The sequence below is a fragment of the Epinephelus lanceolatus genome, chromosome 19 (genome assembly GCF_041903045.1).
Source record: "Epinephelus lanceolatus isolate andai-2023 chromosome 19, ASM4190304v1, whole genome shotgun sequence".
Classification (NCBI taxonomy): domain Eukaryota; kingdom Metazoa; phylum Chordata; class Actinopteri; order Perciformes; family Serranidae; genus Epinephelus; species Epinephelus lanceolatus.
In genome coordinates, this window is record NC_135752.1 from 9962177 (window position 1) to 9989323 (window position 27147).

Here is a 27147-nt window from a genome sequence, read left to right on the forward strand (position 1 = left end):
CGGACATAAAGTAATAACATTAACAAATAGCGGCGGGGCTTTTACTCACCACAACTGCAGAGGCTCCCAGCTTCATTTGAAACAAACTACATTATAGACGGTCCGTTATTTATTAATCCCTCTGTGTGTTTATATATTTACTTTTTATCCGCTCTGTTTTCTTTATAAAGTTAACATATCACACCGTCATTTCAAACTCAACACTTGTTTCAAATTAAAAGCCCCTTTTAACATCAGCTGAGAGAATCCCTCCATTTTCTAAATAGGCTTTTATTCTGAAACATTTGTCAGAACTTCCTGTGGAAGATACAGTAGCTTGATAGTTTACATATGGCGCTTCAAATGTAGCTCCTGCCATCTGCTGACGCTTTTAGGTGACTACAACAACATGTCGGCTGGCACATGAACAAACACAGTTCTGACTCAAATAATAGTGAAATAAAAATAGGACAAGAATAATCCGATGACATCACACACAACGTGAAAGACGACCGGGGATAACTGGTGAGTACCAGCGTGTAGTGTGTACCAGGCATAATGTAAGTCCTGAGTCTGAAATATGTCTGTCAGCGAGTCCTACTCCACCTATTTAGACTCCACCTTAGACAACGGCAGCATTTCTCCGACCACGTAACGTTAGTGAGCCACAAGCTCCGTGGCTTCTTTCAGACTGATAGGTTTAACGTTATCCCCGTTATTAGAACTAAACGACAGCCGTTGCTGTTTCGGAGCTGAAGGACCAGCGTTCTAAAAGTAACGGAAGTAACTGGTGTCTTGTTTGAAAATGTACTTAAGTATTTGATTACTCAAACAGCAAACTAACGCGTTAGGTTACTCGTTACTGCAAAAAGTAATCAAAGTACTCTAACGCATTACTTTGTAATGCGTTAGAGTACTTTGTAACGCATTATACCCAACTCTGGTAATAGATCATGTTTAGACTTTCAATACCCTCTTTTAACAGCATAGTATTGGCTAGAAATCAGTGGTGTCTTGGTAAAAACATATTCACTTTTGTGGCACTATCCCACTTCCACTATGTGGAAGCACAACGACAAGTTGCTAAGAAGCACCCATGTTTGTTGGCTAAAAAGCTGCTGAAATGCAAAGATGACTCTCTAAAAAACAACCAGTTTTGTTGTTGGTCTAAATCAGTGGTTTGCAGCTTAGCAGGTGTCTTTTGTAGGTGTCACGCTATCCATCCAACTACTGATGACAGTCAGCTTTTATGCTACATCACTTAAGAAACATTAATATAATACACATGAAATGTATAAATGCAACATATCCATGGTTTGCAGTGATGTACAATGCCATAACTTCTTTTGGCAACTGGGCTGAGTCGAGACTTAAGTTACAAATTTGAGGACTTGCTTGACTAATACTGATAGAAAGGCTCAACTTAACTTTGACTTGGTATTCATGACTTGAGACTTGACTCAGACTTGAGACAGATGACTGGAAAGGACTTGCCTTTTCAGCGAAATATTTGCATTTTTCTAGATATTGATAAGTTGTGGTTTGTTTTTAATTGGGTGATTTCCAGTACATTGCACGCAGGCCTGGCAACCTACAGGGACGCAGCAGACCAGCAGAGACCAGTGCATGACACAGCTATCATGGAAAGGGCTAGTCCAAAAAGATTAAACATTTAAGGATTATGTTGTTGATGATGGTAATGAGAAGAGGAAAGGAGTATGCAAGGTCTGCAGCTCAAATATCTGTGACATGAGCACCACAACATCCAACTTCTTTCAACACAACAAACCCCACAAAGGAAGGTATATAAATGTCTTTTAGGCAAACTTATTAGCTAATTGATTTAATTTTGAATAACTTGACTGGTGTCTTGGTTCACCTGAGCAATGACTTGACTTGACCTGCTTGATTCTGCCCATAATAACTTGGGACTTGCTTAAGACTTCCTCCTGCTTCCAATCTTTATGCAAAGCTAAGCTAACTGGCTGCTGGCTGAAGCTTCATATTTACCTTACAGACATAAGTGGTATCTTCCCATCTTGTTCTGAGCAAGAAAGCGAATAAATATTCCTTTCAACCTTCACATTTTATCTCCTACCTTTGTAATTAAGATTTCTGAGATGAGAGAAATAGTTTTGATATAATTTAGAGCACAGGTCAATAGACATTTTTTGTTTATTTATGCTATCCTCTAAGTTTTATGAATATCTTTTAGCTTTTGATACAATTTCCAGTCAACCCAAAGACTACTTGACAATGTCTGCAGTGAAGTATAACATGCCAGCCTACCCGACAACAAAATCACAATCTCCCACAAAGAAAATAATAATACATAGCTTCAGGGCTTCTGTAGATATATGAGATGCCTGCCAAGAAGCTAAACAATATGGCGGGACACTCGGTTAAGCACCAAAATGACACTGAGCCTTGCAAGCAGCCAAACATTGCTATATACAGTAGCTTCTAGACAGCTTAAAGAATGCTAAGCAATAAGCATTGTCTGCCAGGAGGCAAAGCTGCTGTGCGAGGGGAAGCAGACAAGTAGCTGTTGATCCTTTTAGGCAGCAAAGTGGCTTGACGTGTCATTTTGCTGCCCAGTGCACTGCCCCAGCTTGCTTTGCAGCCTGCAAATGTCGTGACCATTATCTGGTAGCTGTGCAGAAGCTGTCTGCTGTTACACAAGTCTTTGTATGACTGTGAGAGCCACTTTCAGGCACACAGGGTTTTCCAGGATTTTGAACGATATCATTTGGAGGGTGACCTATTATTATACATTACATAAGAATCAGGTTGGGGAATTTAGTTATAATGATTTTATAAAACATTTTTTTTCTTTTTACAACAATACACTGTAAGAAAAACAAAACATGCTTTAAAATTGTCACGTGGGGAGGCTTTGGGCTCTGTATCTCTATCTGTATCATTAACATTATTTGTAATATCTCTTAGATACCATTAATTCTGTTGTTCTGTCTCACTGAAATCAATAAAATATGTGGTCAGTCAACAGCATATTTTAATTAGTATGTGGTAAAACATTAAGGTGAGTTGTTGGTGTTGCATTGTAAATTATTGTTTATTGTTCAAAATACACATAAATGCATCCACAAGCCCATTAATAATAGTTTGCTATAGCAACTTTTCAGCAATATCTAAGTAAATGATTTAGCAACAAAAGGAAAGTGAAAGACTTAATAAAACATTATTACTGGATATAGTTAATAGATAATAAAATCATAAATCATGCTTGATGCATTATAAAATGTTTTTAACTGACCATGGCGGGACTTTTCTCCTTTCTGTGATTAAGAGAAAAACTGGCTTAAAGGGACAGTTCACCCCAAAATCCATATTTTTCCTCTTACCTGTAGTGCTAGTTATCAGTTTAGATTGTTTTGATGTTGAGATATTGGCTGTAGAGATGTCTGCCTCCTCTCCAGTATAATGGAACTAGATGGCACTCAGCTTGTGATGCTCAAAGCGCCAAAATAATACAAGCCGAATGCACATTTCTGCATATGCATGCCTCCTTCTGCACTGTGATACAGTTGGCGGGTGTAGTTTGTCAGAAAGAAAGGAAAATTGTTCCTGCATGAAACTCCTTACAACAAGGTCTGTAATTTAGAGTAACCACGTCATGATCTCTGGAAAGAGACATTGCTGTCAAGCTTTTCAAATGTATTATTTTGACATTTTGAGCACCACAAGCCTAGTGCCATCTAGTTCTGCTGTATTGGAGAGAAGGCATGTTTATGGCCAATATCGCCAACATTTTGCAACTCACACCAAAACAGTCAAGACTGATAAATAGCACTACAGGTAGAGTAAAAATAAGAAATTTTGATTTTGGGGTGGACTGTCCCTTTAAGCCTGCTGCTCTATTCCATCATTCCTTTGTGCTAAAGTTACAGGTGTCCATTAAAATGTGTCATGGAGAGCTGGCTGATGTGAAAAACTGCTTCTTCTTCTTTTGTCATCTAAAGTGAAAAGTCACAGATGCTGTGTTCACTCAGCTGTCAAAGCTCTCTTCACTGCCCATATTTTGCTTTTTGTCAGAGGCAAAGTTATTTAATTAAATTGACATCAATTTATTCATTCCCCATGGGGTGATTAAAAAGGGCAAAATTAAAAAAATACTAAAACTGTGACCTTCATATAATAAATGAGTACAAAAAAAATGCTGTTGTGCCAAGTGCTGAGTACTGTACTCAGTGAAGGCAAGTCTGATGAACTCAAGGGGGCTATAACATAAGTGTTCAGTTCAATGAACCCAAATTTCCATTGTACTGAAGTCAAGCAATTTAGCCACATTGTGGCATGCACAGCCATGAATATAAGAATTTTCACTGTGCCCTCCCAGTATTGCCTCAGACCTTTCATAAGCCCAAACTGTGAACATCCCCATAGCTTAAAATGTGGGATCATGCATGTGAACTCATAGACCCTTATATTCGTCACATTATCATACTCAATTCTTTCTAACTCTCTCCCAATGCTCCTTTATTTTCACAAGATAATCCATATTAATTATGTTTGATAGATAAAACATTAATATGAAAATATTATTCTTGATCCATTTGCAGCTATATAATGAAGAGTCAGGAGAGAAGGAGGCGTTGTATAACATAAACGACACTGAAGCAAAGCAGAGTGAAATATATTTCTTCTCCATGGAGAGAATAGCATGGCACTCTCATGGTTTTATTAATGCTGAAAGCTCAGAGAGACATTACTGTCCTATATATGCGTAGATAGATCTCAGCATGCGTGTTTCTGCATAATTAGCTGGAGGAGTTTTTACATTTTCTTATATTTCTAAACCTTTTTTCCCTCTTCCAGTTGCTTTTTGTCTCACAATTTTTCATCACTGTCTTGTGAAAAAAAACTAACTTTTCACAAGCTAAGAAAAACAGCCCTGTTTTCAGCTATATTTAATAATAAGAAGAAATTCTCGCCCCATAAATGAATGAATTAAACTAAAAGGGGTGGGGGAGTCTGAGGGTCCTCCGAGATTGTGCGATTTGAATCCCATTTCCTGGTATTTCTACATACACTTAGGGCCTATAGTGACCAAAACAAAATTTAGGAAATAATTAAGGTGGTCATCATGCCAAATTCTGCTAGAACAGCACTAAATATGCCGAATATGCAAGTCCTTTGCGGCAGTATATCAGAGCAAATCAGCAGCTCAGTTCCCGTTCTCAGCCAGAATCTGATGGCTGGCCACAGAAACGTAAGGGACAGTGTGTAAGATTTAGGGGGATTTAGTGGCATCTAGAGGTGAGGATTGCAGATTGCCACCAGCTGAAACTTCTGGTGGTTCCTTCAGTGCTCATTGTTCAGGAGGTAAAATATCAGCAGAGGTCTCCTCCTCTCCAAAACAACGACGAACAGCTAGCCTAACAGCTACTAATGTGTGCTCACCTTTTTCTCTGATAACTTAAGATCCCAATGTTCAGATGCTTTTAACCAGGAGCTGAATTATTGAAAATACCAAAATACAAATTGCTCTATCTGGAGCTAGTGCTTGGTTTGTCCATTTTGGGTTACTGTAGAAACATGGTGGTGCAACATGGCGGATGAGGATCTGCTCCCTATGCAGATATAAACACTTAAGAAAACATACTGATCATGTTATACACTATTTCTGCCAATATATACCCCTAAATCCTACACACCGAACCTTTGAGCCTGATTTTTGTGATATATTAAAAAAAGAAAGAAAAAAGAAACTCTTTTGGATGTATGGGGGGAGGGACAAAAACTGGAATTTGGTTCTTTGGGTGTATATCAGCCATTTACTGACATTAATATTCGACCCCTTTTTCGTATGAAACGCATGAAAGAAGATGGCAGCAAAATAATAGCCCCTTCGATCACCACCACCACCTGCAATCACACTTGTGCTGTACTAGAACATGTTGCTGGAGCTCTTACATGATACACTACAAGATACATAACCACTGCACTACTCACAACAACAGAGATAAAATGCACTCTCATTACAGTACATCCCCTTTTCCAGCCTTTGCTCATTTGTAATTAACCCTTGTGGACAGCAAGAGATGCATTTTCATATTTCCCTAAAATTCCATTCGAGTGTGACTGCAGCATATATAGACATGGCTGATTGGTGATATTACCAGATACCTGTATATTTTAGATTCTGAGTGCCACACTAATATGACAGTAGGAATACTGATTAACTCGATTCAGGGGTGTATGCTCGACATTGATGTTATGCTAATGTGGTGCCACTCTCCCGACTGTGTCCACACACACTGAGCACCTTTAGCCGTGAATTTTCATACAATTCACCGATAATGGAAACTAATTTTATTCAGAGGAAGCGGTGGAGGACACTATGCATAATCATGTCAATGTAAATAATAAGCGTATACCCATTCATCTGTCTCTTACCATTTGCCTCTTCTAACTCATCCACATAAACATGCAGCGGTAGTCTCCCTGAAGCACATTACACGTTGTTTTACAGAGAGCAATGTATGATCTTTGATTTTGTACACAGAATGCAACTCAGTGCATTATGAAACAAGCTCAGGGGTATAAAGTATAAATCAGCATGTGTGTTTAATTTTTAAAGTGCAAAGACAAGATTAACCCTGGCCTCACTGTGGTTGGTAGTGGAAGGTCAATATCACAGAGTCAAACAATTGTAATCAGTGTGACAGAAGCATTGCTGGGGTGAGCTGAGTGAGCATCACTGTGATTTTTATTTTAAAAATCAATTTATCTTGCACGCATGAAGCTCCAGCTAAACAAACCCAGCATTTTAGTAGAAGTGACAGCCTGCTGGTTGGGACATGCTGCGTCTTATATGTTCTCATAGAGTGCCGTGTGTGTGTGTGTTTGTGTGTGTTTGGCTGTATGTTTCTGTAAGTGAGCTCTTGTCTGCTCTAGAATAGAGGATGCTATTCCATGATAATGACTTGCACTTTGAGTTTAAACTGTTTATTTGATGCAAGCAACCAAACTTTAATCCACTCATGGATTTAATAATCTTTTATAAAGATTATATATAAAAGTCATTAGAATGAAATATAATCCTGCCTAACATGCACTGCAGGCAGGGACGTGCAAAGACATTTTGAAGGGCTCTGCACAACCCCCCCTCCCGATTTGCCTATCATCCATCAGCATGTGCAAAATATTGTCATTGAACTAACCACAAATCGATTTAAGTTGTTTTGAATTTTTGAGCTTAATGAAAAAAAAGAAAGAAATGCACACTGTCATAGTCCATTGTTATTGCATTGATGCAGTGTTTCTAACTTAAGTGTTTTATCCCCCTTTTTTTTTTTTTTCATACCTGAATAAATTCTTCAAAGAACACTCAATAACTGCTGGCAAAGCTCAGGAATTAGATTGATGTAGGCTATATCCAGTTTTGTATGTAAAAATATGGGTAACACTTTACTTGAAGGTATCTACATAAGATTGACATGACACTGTCATAACTATGACATGACACTGTCATGAACTTGTCATAAACATCATGTACATGTCATAAACATTTATGACTGATGTCATTAAGTGTCATTCGGTTTTTGTAATGACAAGTTGACATTGTTTGACTTGTCTTGATTAGGACATCAAATTTGGGATGCCCTTATTATGACAACTTGACATTAACCAGGATGACATTACAAGAAGATTTGTTTGTATCAATCATTATGTCAGCTTGTCATAGACACAAAAAGAGGTGCATTTCTTGTTAATGTCAAGTTGTTATGACAAAGACATCTTCTGGTAATGTCATCCTGGTTAATGTCAAGTTGTCATTATAAGGACATCCCAAACAAATTTAATGTCAACTTGTCATGACAAAGATAACTTCTGGTAATGTCACTTTGATTAATGTCAAATTGTCATAATCAAGACAACCCAAACAATGTTAACTTGTCATTACAAAAACCGAATGACACTTAATGACAGCAGTCATAAACGTTTATGACATGTACATAATGTTCATGACAGGTTCATGACCGTGTCATGTCATAGTTATGACAGTGTCATGTCACTCTTATGTGCATACCTTCAAGTAAAGTGTTACCAAATATGTACTAGAATACAGAACCATTACAAAATGTCATGTAGGATTTCATCATATTTACTGGCCTTACCATCCCATATTTCACTATATCTATTAGATTACTTTATTTAAAAAATAAAAATTGGCCCATTTCCCATTAGATGAATTACACAGAATATGGTTGTTTGTTGACATTTTTACTCACCTGCTTGTAGTCTGAATCCAGCTCTCCCTTTAGCTGCCTCCCTCAGCTGTTTCTCTCTTTCCTAGTTAGCTAAGATTGGCTCATGTGAAAGTATAATATAAGGCAATACTGTGCAAAGTGATGCAAATGTGATGAGCTGCGCATTGTTTCGAAGCATATGGAGATTTTTATTCTCTCTCTCATATGCCACCTTTTACCTTCCATTCTCAGCAAGCTGGGTGTAGAACACAAGATACACACAAAGCAAAAATAAAGGCAGCAGCCTCATGAGAGGACATACTGTGGTCGGGGAAAATCTTCGATAAATAGCCTGATCTGTAGCCTAAATGAATCAGTATATGAAAAAACATGTTAATTGGGGTTATCATGAAGGTTGCTTTCTGCATTGTGCCAAAACAGCAAGTCAGTCTGATTTTAACTAACCTCCAAGATAAACCATCAAAGTTCTCTCCCCTGGCCATTCCCATCGCACTAATACGCTGAACCAAGCATGAGATGTGAACGTCTTAATTGTTGTGCACAGAGATAATGATACCACTTGCATTAGCCTGCTTGACACACAAACACACACACACACACACACACACACACTGGTGAATGGTTGAATGTTACAGCAAGGTGAAAACACCTTTGAGTAAACACCTCTTTGTGCTTTATTCCTGCTTTCTCCCCAGATTAACACTAACAAGGTAATTTAATAACTGAAGGTTATCAACACTTCAATAGAAAACTAATGAGTAGCCAGATCAACCTTCACCACCACTTGATTTTCTCCACTGATAACCTGACTGATATACATGACTGAATTATTTGCTATTGGGCTCTTATTGCTCTTATTTTAACTCCGATGACTTGTGACTTCACCCAGTCCCAAAGATGAAAAAGTATGCTATTTAAAAAATGTGCCGCAGTTCAATTAATATCCTTCATTTCCTGAATCAACATTAACACTATTCTTTTCTAGCGAGGCAATGCATCCAATCAAGTTGCAGGAGACAACAGTGAACATCTAACATTACATTACTGACTGTCATTTGGGAGAAAAAAAAGAGACCAAAGACAATTTTATTGACATCCAACACGTACACGTATGGTGGTCAACAAAAACCAAATTGCGGTATGCAAAATATGTGGGTTTAAAATGGCAGACAAAGGCGCAACAACTTTTAAATAAACAACAATTTAAATGAAAATAAATGAATACAAATTTTAAAAGGCATTAAAGATTTTTTAAAATCAGTATATTCTTATGTATTTAAAATGGTGTTAAACTTGGTGAGGAGCACACAGTGAATTGTTTTGGACTTGAAACTCAAAGTTTAAGACTTGGGTCCTGACTCTTTCAAGACTTACCTCTAACTTGCAAAACAATGACTTCTTCATAGCACATTGTCAGTGTTTTGAAGATGTTTGTATTTACAGTGAAACAATGACTGGACAAAATACACACTCATCTTTCTTGTCCAAAGAACTGGTTCTGCCTCATGAGGACACACAAAACGGTGAAACAGTCTCCTTTAAACTAACTTAATGCTTTAAGCCCACATTGGCTCTAAACGTTGTTAGCTGGAGAGGAATTAGTTCATTTAAAGTGAAACATTACACAATAGAGCTCTAACAGCTGCTTGAGCACACCATCTATCAGTATCCATGGTGACAAATGTTTCCTGTTCATGGTGGATAGTGTTATGTGCATCTTACAGTTTACTTGTTTGTTTTATACATTCCTCTATAATGTGAGGCGTCTTCCATAGCTGTGAGTATGAGTTGTGATGTGTAGTAAGGCAGGATTGGTTTGAGAAAGGGTCTCCATCATGTCATGTCCCTCAGGATTAAGTCCTTTGCTTGATGGATGTGTGCAATTATGTACAAAAAGACTGCATTTTAATTGAGTATAATTTTAATGTAGGATGAAAGACCTTGAAACAACAACCATCAGTTAGCTTCTAGAGTAAATGGGCAACTTTATGGCTTTATTTGCATATTTGGCTGCGCTGCACAGAGAGAAATGCTAAAAGTAAGTCAGAGCACAAGTTCTGCAGCCACAGAAACTGTGAGGATGAGATGGGTGGAAATGTGTTTAGGAGTGGCAGGCAGTCCAAAGGGAGGGATCCTGTGGAGACCCCTAAAAGCTGATGCGCAGCTACTGACTCACATTCAATGTTAGACCACAGAGCCTACCTCAAGATAATCTTATAATAACTGCATCATGGGAAAACAGAGAGACATTTTGGAGAAACTGGCAGGGACCTTTCAAATTCGACATGTGCTCCTCCGCCAGGCCCTGGCAGAGTGCCTGGGAACTCTTATTCTGGTGGTGAGTGAAGATTATTTTGCATCCCTCCCCCACCGTACTGAGTGGATCATTTTGTTCAAGTAAACACGGATAATAAACTAAATTGCTAGATGTTTACTGTACTCAGTAAAACTAGTTTACTACATTTAAAATTGAAGGCGTGAATTTCAGATTGTCATCTGCTGCCATTCAGTAAATACATGCTAAATTAAATGTACTTTTGGTTGTGCTTAAATAAGAATCTGAAATGGTTGGCTGTCATGACAAATCTCATGTCCTATATTTTTCTCTGTTTGCCATTTACTTTTTCTTTTGCTATTTCTTGCTTAAATACTGTAGTACCTTGAAACTTACCTTTTCATCACAGCTGAACATGCAGCTTTGTGTGGCTAGTTTTTGATATTCTGTATCCATAAATGTAAAACACTACCACCACAAAAAAAATCTTAACAAAATGTATGCATTTGAACACAAATGAAGAGTAAATTTGAGTTGGGTTAAGTCTATTTTTAATAGTCACAGGTATGTAATAAAGTGTAAAATAGATTATTTCAATGTGTGAGCATGTTCAATGTTTTGTATATCTATGGGCTGGGGGGTTACGATTTAAAGCTTTTTAAAACTGTTCATTTCAGCGCCAAAACATGGCTGTGCAAACCTGCAAATAGCAAAAAAAAAAAAAAAAATGCAAGGTATCTAAAAACCATGTAATCTATTTGTTTTGTAACTTTCTTGCTTCATATTTCAAGCAGTCTGTTACTTCTAACTGGCCTGTGTGAAATGCTGTGATAATATAATAATAGTCCCAATGTCCTCAAACGAGTACTTCCTAATTAACAGCATCTTAGAGCCTTACTATTGCTAAAATTAGTCACAACTGTATGCCATATCAAGCTACAAATGTTATTAAGTATAAATCAACAAGTTCGACCTTAAAATTTGATTTAGTAAAATTTAGCTTCCATAGCTACCTTGTCCACTGTTGTCAGTATCGGCTGTAGACTGACTTTGCAGAGATGACTGTGATCTTGTTTTTACATAGATTACTGTTTTGTGCTTTTGCTTCCACTAAATGTGTGGACAAAAAAATGACCAAAAACAAGGACAACAGGTCTAAGTTAAGAAGTATAAAGTGCAGCAATCCTAAAATGTAATGTCCTGACATGAGGACGCAGGGTTGTAGTAGGTTAAAATAACCATTTCACAAATCCGAAATGAAGCATCGGTTTTCTTATCTCCCTAACAAAGCACAGAACCCCAGTCAATGCCCAGAATGCTCTGAAAACCTATTCACTGTCTGATAGTAAGCATGTTCAACCTTCAGACAAGCAGCCACCAGTCCCTTCATGACCTACACCATCTGTACGTCCTGCACCCTTAACCTTATTTTTCCTGGATATCAAGATAGCCACTGCAAACATGAAATTCAGAAGAGTACAGATGTGCCTTTTCCTCACCAGACATTTAGGACCATACATAAATAGATCAACAGAAGTGTTCTCCCAAACCCACAGTGAGTCTAAAGACTTGAGCAAACCAGCTAACCTCGGACACTCAGTGAATAAATGTTCCAATAATTCTCCTGTGAACAGAACAGACAGCCCAACCTAGGATCCAGGTGCACTATCTGTCTGTTCGTAGCCATTACTCTATGTATTATCCCCCACTGGAGGTCAGTTTTCCACTTTTCAGTGGGCAGCATATGTATAGTACAGTGTAGCCTGTGGCGTGGAGAGATGTGACAAAATGAAAACTTTCCCACTGAATATGCCTAAGATCATGTCAAAAATCTAAAAAAAGAATGTATATCATGTAAGTGCATGACAGCTGACAAGCCACTGACAATTAAAGATGCGAGATGGTGAGCAAAACACATTATAATAAATGGTTAACAGGTTGCAAGATTTTCTTACTAAGAACATCTCCTGGAGCTTTCCACCAGCGCTTTATTCAACATGAAGTTCAACAGAAAAGAAAGACCTTTGAGCTGATTCCCCCAAGGGATTCTGTCTCTTTCTCGTCCAACATGTTTGTGTAGAGAGAGAGGTGAGGGTGCGACCGTGTCTGGCAAGAGTTTAGTTGTTTGATGACAAAACAGTTGATAATTTGTTTTTTTGTTAGGGCCTCTAGGTGTCTTCTTTAAGACTGATTTGATGTTCAAAGGTGACTTTTACAGTAGTGCTAAAAGGTAAAGAACTTTTAACAGCTGCTCACTTCTCATTAAATTGCTGCTTTCTTAGATGTCTATGAAAGAAACACTGAATAATTTCAACTGTTTTCACCGAGGACTGCTGCTTTAATTATCCCCTGTCACGTCCTTCTTTGTATTTAAATTACACACACAAAACCACATTATTTCATATCCATATTCTTTGCTAATGGTAGAAAACAACATGTGCAGTTCCCACTGTAAACTGTTTCAACACACTAGGAAGTCACAAGATTCTTTTAAATTAAAACAAAATGTTTTTTAGGCGGTACAAAACAACCTGGAATCCCTCTGTTTCTCATGGTAACCCACAGACAACACAAATATCAGGAGAGGGCACCAACGGTGAAACGGCAGGCCATTTGTTATTCTGGTGCCCAGCTGTGACTGATCTGTTAATTCCAGGAGACCTTTCACTCTGCTGGCAGTCTGGTCCCCTCGGTGGTCACAGCTGGCCCTCCGCAGAGGAAGGCTCTGCAGGTGGACTCAGATTGTTGCTGGCATCAATAGTCCCACACAAAGCCCGACCATAACATACTCCTGACCTCTGAGGTCAGAGAGACACACCCTGGATACGACAAAAAGCAAGACTCAGCCAGACACCTGACTCTAGGTCAGACCACTGTGGGGCTTTATTATTCTCTTTGAAGTTTTTCTACTACTGTCTGTCTACAAAAATAACTTCATTTCAGGGTTTGTCTTTTTCAACTTCACTGCATATTTTTCCACTGGTTGGATCTCAAATAAAGTGTGTGGTTAGGAAATGATAAAAAAGGCATAAAAAGGTAGATGTGTTCAGTAAATAACAGATTGTCTTAAGTATCTCCACCTCCTCTTTCCAGATGTTTGGTTGTGGAGCAGTAGCACAGGTGGTGCTAAGCAGAGGCTCCCATGGCACGTTCCTCACTGTCAACTTTGCTTTTGGTTTTGCTGTAACATTGGGCCTTCTTGTGAGTGGACAGATCTCAGGTAAGAACGCTGTACAGTATCTCAAAAGTTACAGGAGCTTCCCGGTCTCCCAGATGTTTTGTTTGGGGTCCTGGTGACCCCAGGCCCTCCTTCATGGCTAATAAAACATACTTAAAATTGTTTTATCACCTTTATACCTCACTTTACTTTATAATTGCCTATAAGCGCAGCATTAAAGTGATGACATGTTTCAGAAGTCCGTTACAGAAAATGACACATCATTGCGATCTCAAAAATTCCCACGATAAAACATGGTTTAATACAATATATCCATATCTGTGATTGTGTTAACAGTGTTTTTAATGCAGTATTACTCATCCCAAATTCCAAATAAGTCTATTTTGTTGTCTCTTCTAGGAGTTTCATTGGAGTCTCTGTCAGTGAATGACTTTTCAGCGCACAAAAGAAATATATTTTGTTCTTACATAGCCTATAAAACCATAACAAATATATTTCCTTATGTGCTTTGTGGTCAATTTTGTATTTTGTCACCTTCATTAAAGGGGACCTATTATGCTTTTCCTTATTATCAGTCTTGAATATAATGTAACAGCGTTGGATGTCCACGTTAAACATGGTTAGATAAATTCAAATAATTCAAATAATGAGGTAAACGTATGTAAGAGTAAACGGTGACAGCAAAAACCCTCAGGCTTCAGACCGTTCTAAATTCAGTGTTTCCAACATTTTTTCTAGTTTTGAGACAAGCTGACCACAGCTCTTGATGGATGATCATCCGCTGCATGCACACAGATGTTTACATTACGTAGCCTATAATTCTAAATGTAGCTACATGCTAACATGTACTCTTGGTTGCCAGTGTTGTTCATATGTCCCCAGTTTTGGATCATATTCCTGCTGGAACAAGTCGGGTTGAGAAAATTTTGGTTTACAAGTGGTTGGTAGAAAGTGCCACTTTAAACTGTTAAAGTCATTCCTTGGCTGCAAATATGTAGGTGTAGATGTACTTACATGCAAATATCAGGGAAAGTTGTCATTTTGGTTGATGATTTCAGACCATATTCTCGCTGAGACATGTCAAGTTGTGAAGATTTGGGTCTGAAAGCTTTTATTGGTGATTTTTCACAGAAGAAAGTGCCACTATAGACTGTAATATACATTCCCTGGATACAAGTACATTGCTACGTGTAGCAACATGCTAACATCAGGAAAACATTTCATCTTGTTTGCCGATGTTTCTTTTCTCCCAGATTTTGGTTAAGAGGCTTTTATTCATTATTGTTAATGGTAGAAAGTGCTGCTATTCTCAGTTACAATCATTACCCCAGCTGACCCAGAAATGCTGACCAATCAGAGCAGAGCAGGCTTGTTTGGGAGGGGGTTTAAAGAACCCTGATGTTATTGCACTGCATGAGGAAAATAAGGTGTTGGAACACTGAAGCATGTAATATTTTTTTGTAGAAACTCAAAATACAAATATGAATCTGAAAATGAGCATAATAGGTCCCTTGCAAAACCAGTTTGTTTGCCTTTCTATATATTTTTAGTGAGGTTAGGTGGAAAAAAGGCTATTTAAAGGAAAAATGGTTGATTTTGCAACTGACATTATTATTATATATTTAGACATACAGCAACAACAATGAGGCAGTAAAGCCACTGTCAACAAAGGATGGATTTAGTAAACTTTTTTATCATTAGAAAAATCACATTTAGTTGAGCTACAGTCATTTGCATCACCGTCATGAAGTACCTGTCATTCAAAGAGTGTTTCCACAAGACTCAGCTTTTTCTCTCCAACTTCCATCATAACAGGGATTCATTATTATTGATGGCTTGACAGACACTAAATATCAGCAAAGGGTAAACTGGCAGTTATCTGAAGTGCAGTATTTACCACACTGATGTGTTTTGCCAGACGAATGACAGCTAGAGGCAGCAGGGAAAGCAGAACAGGAAGCAGTGGACAGAGGAATGCAAAATTTAAAAGAGACACACACAGACGGACGGGGCACTTACCCCTGAACTCAAAAACTATGTGGTCTGTAATTGAAAGGAAAGTGAGAGAGTCAATCCTCAATCCCTGTATCCTCTGTCAAAAGCAGCGACACTACAAAGGGTTCTGCAGTTCACTCATACTCACTTCTTCAGTGCCTTTATAATGAGGCTGTCCCCCTCTAACACTCGTTGCAGCTGAGAAAATAAGCTCTTATAATTAGATAGCTCCTACCCTGACACGATTAAGGTGTGAATAGAAGCGAGGCACCCACACAAGTGTGCCATCAGAGCAGTTATTTCCCCCCTTCAAGGTTAGAAAAAAGGATACTTTTCTAAATCTTTTCATCCCTCCAATTTAATTTGTGTCGCTGAGACCTTCCATCCCAACAAGACTTTACTGAGACCGCAATTACTGAATATACAGTTGGCTTACAATTCTCTTCTCTCTCACTGAGGAAAGAGGAGGGGGAATAAGGCAGCCTCCATGTGTTTGTTTTCCTGTGTGTGAATCAGATAGAATGTGATAGTGGATATATGTATGAAAATAAACCAAAGTTTCTATATTTTTTTCATCTTTAGGTGGTCATCTGAACCCAGCTGTGACCCTCTCACTGTGTTTACTCGGGAGGGAGCCATGGAGGAAGTTCCCATTGTTCTTTTTCTTCCAGACTCTCGGAGCCTTCCTGGGTGCAGCGATTGTATTTGGCATGTATTTTGGTATGTGAAACTGAAAAAGGACTAATCAGATTAATAACAGTGTTAAAGTTGAACAGGCCACACACCTGTAATAATTACACAAATCAAAATTGTTGTCGTCTACTCAGAGGTACACTTGGTTGTTTATACTTGTTGTAGGAGGGGACACAAGATGGATGGACCCCAAGGACAAGAACAATTTTGAACCTTTGATTTCCTTCAGTATACTGCAGCATAGTGGTGACAATACAAAAATAACTACCTGTTGTAACTGCCTGCCTGACAGTTTGAACAAAACCAGATGGTTGCTTTCTCTATGTGCACACGTTCGTAAACAAATGAGCATCTACTGTTGCACCTTAGCTCTTGACAAATTTGGTGGCTGTCTCCCACTGAATCTCTCACCAAAGGAGTCAATTAACACGCTTACAGGTTACCTTCCATGAGTTGTTTTTTCAAAGACTTTATGTTCTATTGCCTGGTATGTTTTATCTTCTGTGAATGATAAAAACAAACTGCATAAGATAGTCCACGTGTCCAGGAAAGTTGCTGGACAGCAGCAAAATTGCATGATGATAACCTGTGAGAGAAGTGCAGGTGATTACTAAAGAGGTTTCACATACATTATTTAGTTTATACAAGCAGTAAACATCAGGCTGACAGTAAAGGGTGCCATCCTAAATCATTTGTGCTGGCCAGTATTGTACTGTTGAACAAACTGTAAAACAAAAACCGAACCTTTGTGTGACAATGCTGCACCGTATTATATGTAGAGTACTTTAAAGGCATACTTCACCCCCAAATGACTACCTGTATATCAGTTACTCTTCCCAGTTTACGCTGTACGTCTGTTAAGAAAACTTTTTATTTGTTTGTTTGCGTGCCTCCAGTAAATGAAGAATCCAAAAACAGAGACTTTTTTTTTGTTGATGAATTGAAGTCATAGGAGTCAATAGAAAAACTATATCAAAACATCTGTTTACAAACTCTCACACAACTTGTGCAGTATAATCCAAGACTTATTTATCTAGTTGTATACTCACTGCTTCCAAAACAGAAAACCTTTTGTGACGGGGAACTAAACTTAAGTTCGTAGTAATTTTATGTTATGGGATTGCTGACCTACCACTGCTTCAAGCAGAAGTTAGTCTGTGTTTCTGTGTTACTTTGGTGTTTTCAAGGGTTAGTTCGGATTCACCAAAGTCACACAATGACAAAAACAAACTACCAATCAAGCCAGTGGTATACCAGCAGCTTCTGTTGTCAGTGAGGTAAAGTTACTATGTTTATCCATAGAGTCTAGCTCTGAAAAGAGCATAGATAAAGTTTCACTATCTGTTCAGTTCCTCAAAGAAAGAGCTGTCTGTTTGGGAAGTATTGAGCGTACGACTAGATAGATTAGACAGGAGATGAGAGGCTTATACTGCACGAGTTGTGTGATAGTTTGTAAACAGATGTTTCATGTAGTTTTGCTGTTGTAAAAGATGGACCCTTATAACATAAATTTGTCATGGATTTCCTTAGTTTCTAGATGCTTACTTCACCAGAGACATGCAAAACAAAGTTTCTTTACAAATTCAACATAACACAGGGTCGGTAATTGATACACAAATGTTCATTTTGGGGGTAAAGTATTGCTTTAGGATGATCAGTTTTAATTGGCAAGTACCCAAAACCAATTTTAGCTATTATGAGAAGAACACCCCAATTCACTGCATTTTAGAAAGATAGATACATAAGAATTTTGAGGTAACATGAATGTCTATAACAAATTTCATGGTAATTCGTCTAGTAGTTGTTGAGACATGTTGCTCAGTACTGTAAAAGCAGTGGGCTTGTAGTTTGAGAGGCTGATCAGGGGCTGCAGTCTCAGTGTTTCAGGTCAAGCTGAGGATCTTTGTTGTTGTGTGAGCTGTGCAACAGTGAGTTTAATTGTATGAAAACTTATAGTTTGTGCATGTTGTGTTGTGTGCTTGCTTTGTATGCTTTCAATGTTATTCTGCATGCTTGAATGCAGCCATAGTTATCTATATGATTGTGCATCCTCAGCCCACATTCAGTGACTGATTACATTTATGTAAGCAAGCAGAAAGTAAAAATGAAACTGAAATGCCAAGTGCACTTGTGTTTGCAGTTGCTGTCATCAGCTCTATCTCTGAAACGTACATCATTTCACCAATTTAACGTAAAATTTGCAGACTATTTAAAGGTCCAGTGTGTAAGATTTAGGGGATATATTGGCAGATATTAGACAGAATAATCATAATTATCCTGTCTTTAGTGTATAATCATCTGAATATAAGAATCATGTTTTTGTTAGCTTAAAATGAGCCCTTCATATCTACATAAGGAGTAGGCTCTCTTCCATGGAGCCAGTCATGTTGCACTGCCATGTTTCCACTGTAGCCCAGAACAAACCAATCAAATGCTGGCTGTAAAGAGGGCCTTTCAGATTTTTATGTAGAAGTGTTTGCTTGAATTTGACGGCACAAATGTACCTGAAGGCCACTGTAGTGGTGTGTCTCAAATTACATACTTCTGTTAGTCTACTTTTATGTAGTATACTATGTGCACTTTATACTCATTGGCGTAGTGCCCAAATTTCGACAGGGTAGTGTTGTCTCAAAACAAACACGACCATTGTGCACTCACCGAAAATCACGGCCACAAATTAGCTAGCTAGCAAACTAGCATTAGCATTCGCGTTATCGTTCGTGGTACCACATCATTACAAACTGCTAAATTAACCCAATAAACATACTGCTGGCTTAGACCTGACAGCAGTAAAGTGGTTCTTAGTGCAAAAAACACATGTATTCGTACAATGCAGCGACGTTCATGGTCGCACAGTCCTCAGCCGTTTTTTCCAGTTTGAAAAGTGGTCCCTCCCCTTCCGCTACGTAGCCAAGATGGCGACCATTGAGGACGAGAAGTATCCGTAGTTCCACACTCAACTTCTTGACCATTTTGAATGCACCATCCGGGTACTCATAGTGCACTGCATTTTCCCATATTAAATAGTAATATTAAGTGTAAGTACAGACGTACGCGATTTGAGACACAGCATAGGTTCTCCTTGAACTTGGAGAGAGGAGGGGCATTCAGTTGGTTGCAGTCTGCAACCTCACCACTAGATGGCACAAAATCCCACAAACTGCTCCTTTAAATGATAAATTGATTTGAATATAAACTTTTAGTCAGTTTGGCAGCAAATAGAATGTCATATCCTCCTAAATCACCTGCAGTCCAGAAAAACAAAACAAAGTTTTCTTGAAATACATAAATAAATTTAAAATTTTAAAAATGGGTTTTATATTTTCTTAAAAAAGAAATTGTAATATGATTTGTATATTCTTCCACCAGATGCACTGTGGGACTTTAGCCAGGGGGAGCTGGCTGTGGTGGGGAAGAATGCCACGGCTGGGATTTTTGCCACATATCCATCCAAATATCTCTCCCTGGTTAATGGATTCTTTGATCAGGTAGGAGTGACTTGGTTTCTTAAGTACTTCACTCTGAAATGGTGGATCCAACTAAAGCAGCATGCTCTCACACTCCAGCCAAAGTACTGCACAAGTATTGTAGTACGTGTCATTTTCCGTCAGAGTGTATTGTATTGTATTAGGCAACAGCCTCAATTTCACATATTTAGGAAAAGAGAAAAACGCTTGATGTCATAGTGACACATGTTTGTTGGAGCTGAGACTGCAGTATTAACTCAAATTAAAGTTTCTCTTCCAAGAGACAGATGATTGAAAATGATGGCTGAGTCACATCAATTGTAGACATAGTATGGTGTAGGACTTTTGTGGCTGTTCAGAAGTTGTTCAGAAGTATTGCATGGAAATCTGGCACTCCAGTAATAGCTTAATAGCCAATCACATCACATCAGCTCCTCTCATCCTCTTTAACCTTTTAAAAGCAGCAGACGGTGTAATGAGCAGGACAGTGTCACTATTCATTTGATCTGATTGTCTAAACTTGGGATCTATGTGGAACAGCTTGTAAGTGTGTGGAAAAGGAAGGTCAATTATAGATCCCGCTTTGTCGGAAGAGTCGAATAATTAATGAAGGTACCCTGTGCGTAAAAATTACGCACTGTGCATAAAAAATCTGGACACTGCAGATACAGCGCTGCTGCTCATGCCTACATGTATTTATCTCAGGAAGAGCTTACATTCCTACAACAGGTGTGAGTGACATATTTTGGATTCTACTCTAAGTAGTTGTGTGAAAAAGCAGGCAAACAAAATCTATTGACAAAAGGAAAGATGCTTTTGCCTCCAGAGGCAAGTACAATGTGTTGAGAGGGCCATTAATAGCTATATGCTAGCCATGCCTAACAGTCATCAGCAAATAAGATAATATTAAATATCTGGCAATATACATTTTTAAATTTTCATGAACACTCACATATTTTCATTGAGGGGTGCTGCACAAGATATATTTGTGTGCATGACCATTAATGTGCACAGGCTTAGGCGAGACAACTGCAGACCACTGTTTGAGACCAACAAACAACAAAACTGGTTGCTCTTTAGCAAGACATCAGCGGTATTTCCAGCAGTGATAGTGCCACCAAAACTTGGTGATCTTAGCAAGACATCAGAGGCATTCCCAGCAGCCATTGTGCTAACAAAAGCAGGTATTTTAAGCCAAAACATGATATTTTCCAAACCAACCAAGTGGTCTTTGTGCCTAAACCATACCACGTTAACTGCAGCATTGTTGAAATGTAAAGTTTCAACATATCCGCTACATAATAAAATGTTACATATTCGTAGTCTACAGATACAATATATTCAATCATTTATTCTGGAGACTGCATTGGTGAGCTAAAGGAAAACTGCTCAGACGTACTTACATCTGTGGTTCCCTTTGTCCAAAGAATGTGCATCCACTCGCCTTAGATGTAGTTTCTCTCTAGACTACATGTACCAATAATTCTAATGTCTTTTTTTTTTTTTTATTGGTGTCAGACTTCCAGTGGTCTGTTTACTGAAGCCACTCACGTCCCCTGGGCAACTTATAGCGTTATGTCTGCTGCAAACTCAATCCCGATGGCTTTATCCCCACAGTGGAAGTCCTTCATGTCCAAGATATTTTATGGAACTAAAAAGCAGCTCCAAAACTGTCCTGACAAATTTCTGGTCTTTCTCAGCCTGTTCAGCTTCTGTGAGCTATTGATTAACTCCTGCTAGAGCAAACCTCTCCCCAAGTTTAATGCTAGCTGACCCCTGACCTCTGTACTTTGGCCTGTCGTGATGATGTTGCTACATCAGATAAGAGAAATTAAACATCTTTTTTCATATATTTTCCTGACAGGCACCTTATCATACACTGTTCAAAATTCAAAACAAATGTTAAGATAGCCCATGAGTTATGGTAAAATAGCCAACTATTTACAGACTTTGTTGTTTTACCCGTTGTCTATATGGGGTACTGCAGCACCCTCAACACCCACTGTACCGTGCCCATAGCTTCATTAGTCCAGTTAACTGACTATTGTTTTTCCAGCTTATCTTTATAAAAGACCCCTGTTGACATTGAAACAGCACTTCTTCTGTGCTGGTATCAGCAATGCAATCATATAAAACTGCAGTAGACACAGCTGAACTTTGCACCTCTGTTACATTAACTAGACCAGAAGTGCTGCCCCCGCTGGCCAGGGTGGCCACTAGCCAGTGCTGCTGCTGCATCACTCTTACAGATCCTGACGTATCCCAGCATGTGAAGTAATCCATAACATGGCTGCTGTGTGCATATACTGTGAAACTGATTGTTCTCAAGACCAGACCTGTAGTGATGCAACCATGCAATTTGAAGAAAACACCCTATGTTCACCTAAGCTCTCCTTGTGATGCTCCTGCTATCCCTTGATGTCAAGATGCATCAGTGGAAGTTCCATGATATGCTGTTTTCTGATGAAAAAGTTGACCCAATGCTAGATGTCAAGTTTATTTTCTTCTTGAGAGAAGTTTTCAGTTTGACAGCTTTTCAACATCTTCAGAAAAAATCATGTGTGAATATTGTAACTTTTTAAAAGGTAATTAAACATACCTGAAAGGAATTAAAAGGCAAATTAATTTTAAAATGCAGGTTTGTGTAATTGAAAATAGTTTGTCTCCTCAAAGGAATATCTGAAAGGTATTTTAAATTGATTGAAAGACTCTTGATGCTTCAGCAGAACTATTTTATCTTACTATTGGAAATAATTATGTGGAAATAGACAAATTTTTTGCTATGACTCATCAATATGAAGTAAGTGTTGTTTGCACAGTGTATTGGCTTTAGAATAATGACACCATTGGCATTCAGACCAGTTCCCTTTAAGCTTCACCTCACTATGCAATTACCAGATATGATCTCCTAGGAAAATGAAGGCTCGATTTATGGCACAAAGAAAGCATGTCAACCATTGTGCAACCAAATTAGGGAGAGAATAGTGCTTTTGTTTTCCCCGGTAGCTATCAGTAGCTATCCCCAGTTACCAAAGACTATCAGTGTAAGTTCTTTGCAGTTACTATCCCCCAGAAATGGCAGATGGTAAAACGACCAGAGGAACTGCAGTTAAAAAAAATGCAGTATTTCCTGTGTCGTTAGTTTGGTATTGAGGAAAACGGAAAATGATTCGGTTGTCTTTGCAACAGCAGTGGGGGTCGAAAAGTTGTTTGTTTCCAAATTAAACAAAAGCAGTCATTGATCATTCTCTCTGTACTGTCCTTCAGTTTATTGGAACAGCTGCATTGATCGTGTGCATCCTCGCCATACTTGATCCATACAACAATCCAGTCCCGAGAGGTCTGGAGCCCTTCACTGTAGGCTTTGTGGTGTTGGTCATCGGCCTGTCAATGGGCTTCAACTCTGGCTATGCCGTCAACCCAGCCAGGGACTTGGGACCACGCATCTTCACGGCTCTTGCAGGCTGGGGTAGAGAGGTTTTCACGTGAGTACAGAACTGTTTTTGAGTACTTTAAACCACTATGCCAGGTTGAACTGTAGGGAACAGTAATATCACCCATACAGCAGGTGGCACTGGAGATGAATAAAGATTGGATGCAAGTTATTCTGCTGCCAACCTTTTGTCAGTTACTGGAGGCAGTAAATACAAATTTGGGGAAAAAAATGGGTGGGGCTGACATTTCATTGTTTGAAACTAGAAACATTAAAGGTGTACTGCAGCAATTTCATATTGTGCTTCTATAAATCATGACAACTCGCAAGAGACAGTATTTTTAAAACATTGCCAATGAAGCAAAAGAGCCCACATAAACCACAGAGGGCACTATACAATTGTTTTCACAGGCTGAGTGGTATTCCATGTGATGAGTAAACTGATCTTCATGTTTCCCTTTAAACATATTAAAACTAAAATATCTCAGTATTAGCATGGCTCACATGCTTGCTGATCCGTAACATTGCATGTCTTTAACATCAGTTATGCATTCATGTTTTATTTAGGCTTGCTACAGAAGGTAAACTGAATAAAAAATGTAAAATGACAACATGCATTACAGCTTTTTTAATTTATTCTCTTACAGAGCAAACACCTACTGGTTCTTTGTGCCCATCTGTGCACCCTTCTTGGGTGCAGTGGTGGGTGTGCTGATGTACCAGCTAATGATTGGATACCATTTAGAAGGAGAAGTGCGAGAAAAGCAGAAAGAGGAGGAGGAAAGGTTCAAACTTTCCAACATGACAACCGAGGAAGATGCATGAGCACTGCTGAATTTCTTTTTACTTTTATGTTGCAGTAGATAACATTCTTTCCTAACAACTAAATCTTTTGCTGTTTAGCTGTGAGGAAAACTCTTTTAGTTTTCACATTGTTTTCACCCTTTGAAGTAGTAATTCATTTAAATGCATTTCTCTTAACTCACTATCACTAAATGAGGTTACACAATGGCAGATTTTTATTTGTGTATGTAGGCTCTACACATAGCCTGCACCAGAGCCTACACAAGTGGCATGCCATTGTTAGTATTTATACTTTTGTTGTGTTTCTACGTCCCTCTGCAATCACACCCCCAAATCACTAGTTGCTGGTGGGGTTTCTAGGTCTGTGAAGTGCAGGAGTTTGATGGATTCAACTAACATACCTAAAACACACATAAAACATGGGTTAATATTGATAATATTAAACATAAGTACAAAATTTGGCTCCAGTAAGACTCACAGGGCTCACAGACAAAGCAATTGTTTGCTAGACATTGTTTTCCTAGCAAAAACAACATGCTAACATTATTAGCATGCCCCATGACATTTTATATTGCACAAACTAGCCTAGCAGCTGGCAGACTTCCCTCTACTCACATAAATCACACACAAAACTTCTATTGAGGAATTTATTGGGGACTTTATTGTCTTTACAATTTATTGTTTCTTATCTGTGAAATAAAAGTAGCCTAAATAAAAACTTTATTTCCACTGAGGTAACTGGTTTTAAGTTTACAAAAATAAACAGGACATGTTAGTTACATCTCTAGGGAGGTGCACATCATGCAGCATAGGGTAAGCATCTACACAGAGCCCATGCCATACTGCGTCATTTTAATGCAGAAGTATAAATCCCACTGATGTAAGCCCTAGCGTTTGCAGTATTATGAACTGGGTGTCTGTGGCGACATTCCCAGGAAAAATCACAAGTGGCACTCTTGCTTTTCAACCCACTTGCATGTAAAGCGGCACACTGTTTCTCCCAGTCTCTGCTAGCATTGCAAGTGGGCTAACTGGTTACTATGACTGAACAAACAAAGAAAAGACAACGGGCCTCATTCACAAATAGTGCGTACGCACATAGCTGTGCATAATCTGTGCATATGAACATTTTTCGCACAAATCTAGACTCAATATTTTCTTACCAGAATATGTATGTACTCTGCGAACAAATTTAAAATTGCTCTAGACCATGCATACACACAAATGATGAAAGCTCAGCTGTATTAGAAAATGTAAACACACCTTTTAACTCAATGTATGTAGCTTATTAAAACTGTATTCAGATAGATAACAATATTTAAAGATTTTAATTTACTAATGGCACTTATTTAATACCCTTTCATCCTCATGAATAATTGTCAGAAGTAAAATATTTGACTATAAAAGCTGAATGTCCCAGTCTTAGCTAAAAAGAGAATAAGAGAATGCCCATATTGAAATATAACAGTTTTGGTTTTCATTGCTTTTATTGAATCTGCCTGTAATCATTGTTATTCCCACCAAATTTGAGTGCCATGAAGTTATTCTTATTATTAACAGGCATCCAGGGAAACCTATATAAAATATTCTAATTTACCTCCAAGCAGGTGTTAAGATGACACATAGCCTTGCTGGAAGATGCTGCAGCCCGTGCCTTCAGGAGAGAGCACATTTTCAGAGACTGACATAACATGTTTGAAGAGAGTGACTAAGGGCTTATCAGCTGTTTCCGACTGCCAAGACATTCACAGACGCTCACCAACAGCCCGACACTGGTGTTCCAGGGCCTTAATATGTGCATATAGAAACAACTTCACTGCTTTCTCCGTGATTCAACACTTGACAAATATATTTCCTTATATATAAAACTGGTGGCAGGGCAGTATGCTGACTGAAAATAGCGGGTATGCACCTGTCAATTCAAAATGATTCTGATTCACTAACATAGGCACAGTGGTATATAAAACCGTTAGTTATGAATGTGATGGTAATTTTTGCATGTGCACCTTTTTATGTGCAGAGTAAGAATATTTCAATACTCACATTAGTGACTGATGCCCAATCAAATAATACTTAACACAATTTTAACTAACACCTTTAATAACTTTAACTAACACCACATTTTGGATAGCATAAGCCATCAATCAATAATCATGAAGACATCTGCTCTCATGACATGTCATCACAGACAGGAACAGTTTCTCAGGAAATTATGACACATGCTTTCTGAATTCATTTTCACTTAACTCCAGCCAGCTTTTTCCATTTCTGCTTGAAGCACAAAACTATTCCCTTCATGCTGCATATCTGACAAAACAAATTCATCCGCTCACAGAAAAAAAGCCAAAACAAAAGACAGTTTGAGTTGAAGAGGTATTTGAAAGGTGTCTTGTTCATTTCTGTTTGGAAGAGACCTTCGAAACACCATCAACTCAAAAACAGTCACACTCACAATGTTCTTGTACGGTTTCCTTTATTTGTAAGAACTGTGTAGAATGCCACCAATGCGGGGCTCCTGAGCTAAAAAGGCACATGATCTTCTCACCCACACATCAAATACAAACACATCTTATGAATCCATACACCTGTCAGATTTGTGTCAGACTTTTGAAACTTGTCCTCGTGTGTTCTCACCACTTTAACACGTTGTTGCAAGTGTCTCCTGACATTCACCTAATTAAATCAACTGTAAAAAAAAAATATCAAAACATGCAAGAGTGTGATCCTGTCTGTTCTTCTGATTTGCAATCAGCTTCAGCAATATTCCCATGTGCATTTCTTTCTACATTTACAGTACAGGCCAAAAGTTTGGACACACCTTCTCATTCAATGCGTTTTCTTTATTTTCATGACTATTTACATTGTAGATTCTCACTGAAGGCATCAAAACTATGAATGAACACATGTGGAGTTATGTACTTAACAAAAAAAGGTGAAATAACTGAAAACATGTTTTATATTCTAGTTTCTTCAAAATAGCCACCCTTTGCTCTGATTACTGCTTTGCACACTCTTGGCATTCTCTCGATGAGCTTCAAGAGGTAGTCACCTGAAATGGTTTCCACTTCACAGGTGTGCCTTATCAG

General features: G+C 38.4%; 1 protein-coding gene across 2 annotated transcripts; it reads left to right on the forward strand.

Moving 5' to 3' along the window:
• Positions 1–402: 402 nt before the first annotated feature.
• Positions 403–26795, forward strand: LOC117269267 (aquaporin-3-like). Of its 2 annotated transcripts, none has more exons than XM_078162090.1 (6): positions 403–504; positions 13585–13711; positions 16247–16384; positions 19727–19845; positions 23092–23309; positions 23905–26795. In XM_078162090.1, exons 2-6 carry the CDS (start codon positions 13585–13587, stop codon positions 24080–24082), a joined length of 780 nt encoding a protein of 259 aa, XP_078018216.1. In that variant the 5' UTR covers positions 403–504; the 3' UTR covers positions 24083–26795. The 2 variants fall into 2 exon arrangements, with proteins under 2 accessions (XP_078018216.1, XP_033502073.1); XM_033646182.2 differs by lacking the exon at positions 403–504 and adding an exon at positions 10408–10554 and having other exon boundaries at positions 23905–26794.
• The last annotated feature ends 352 nt before the right edge of the window (positions 26796–27147 follow it).

Excerpts from the sequence above, each read along its gene's own strand:
- LOC117269267 (XM_033646182.2), top strand. The coding sequence starts at position 10,447 with ATGGGAAAACAGAGAGACATTTTGGAGAAACTGGCAGGGACCTTTCAA. Across the intron at positions 13,712-16,246 it reads TGTGAGTGGACAGATCTCAG|GTGGTCATCTGAACCCAGCT; the intron begins GTAAGAACGCTG and ends TTTCATCTTTAG. Across the intron at positions 16,385-19,726 it reads TGTATTTGGCATGTATTTTG|ATGCACTGTGGGACTTTAGC; the intron begins GTATGTGAAACT and ends TTCTTCCACCAG.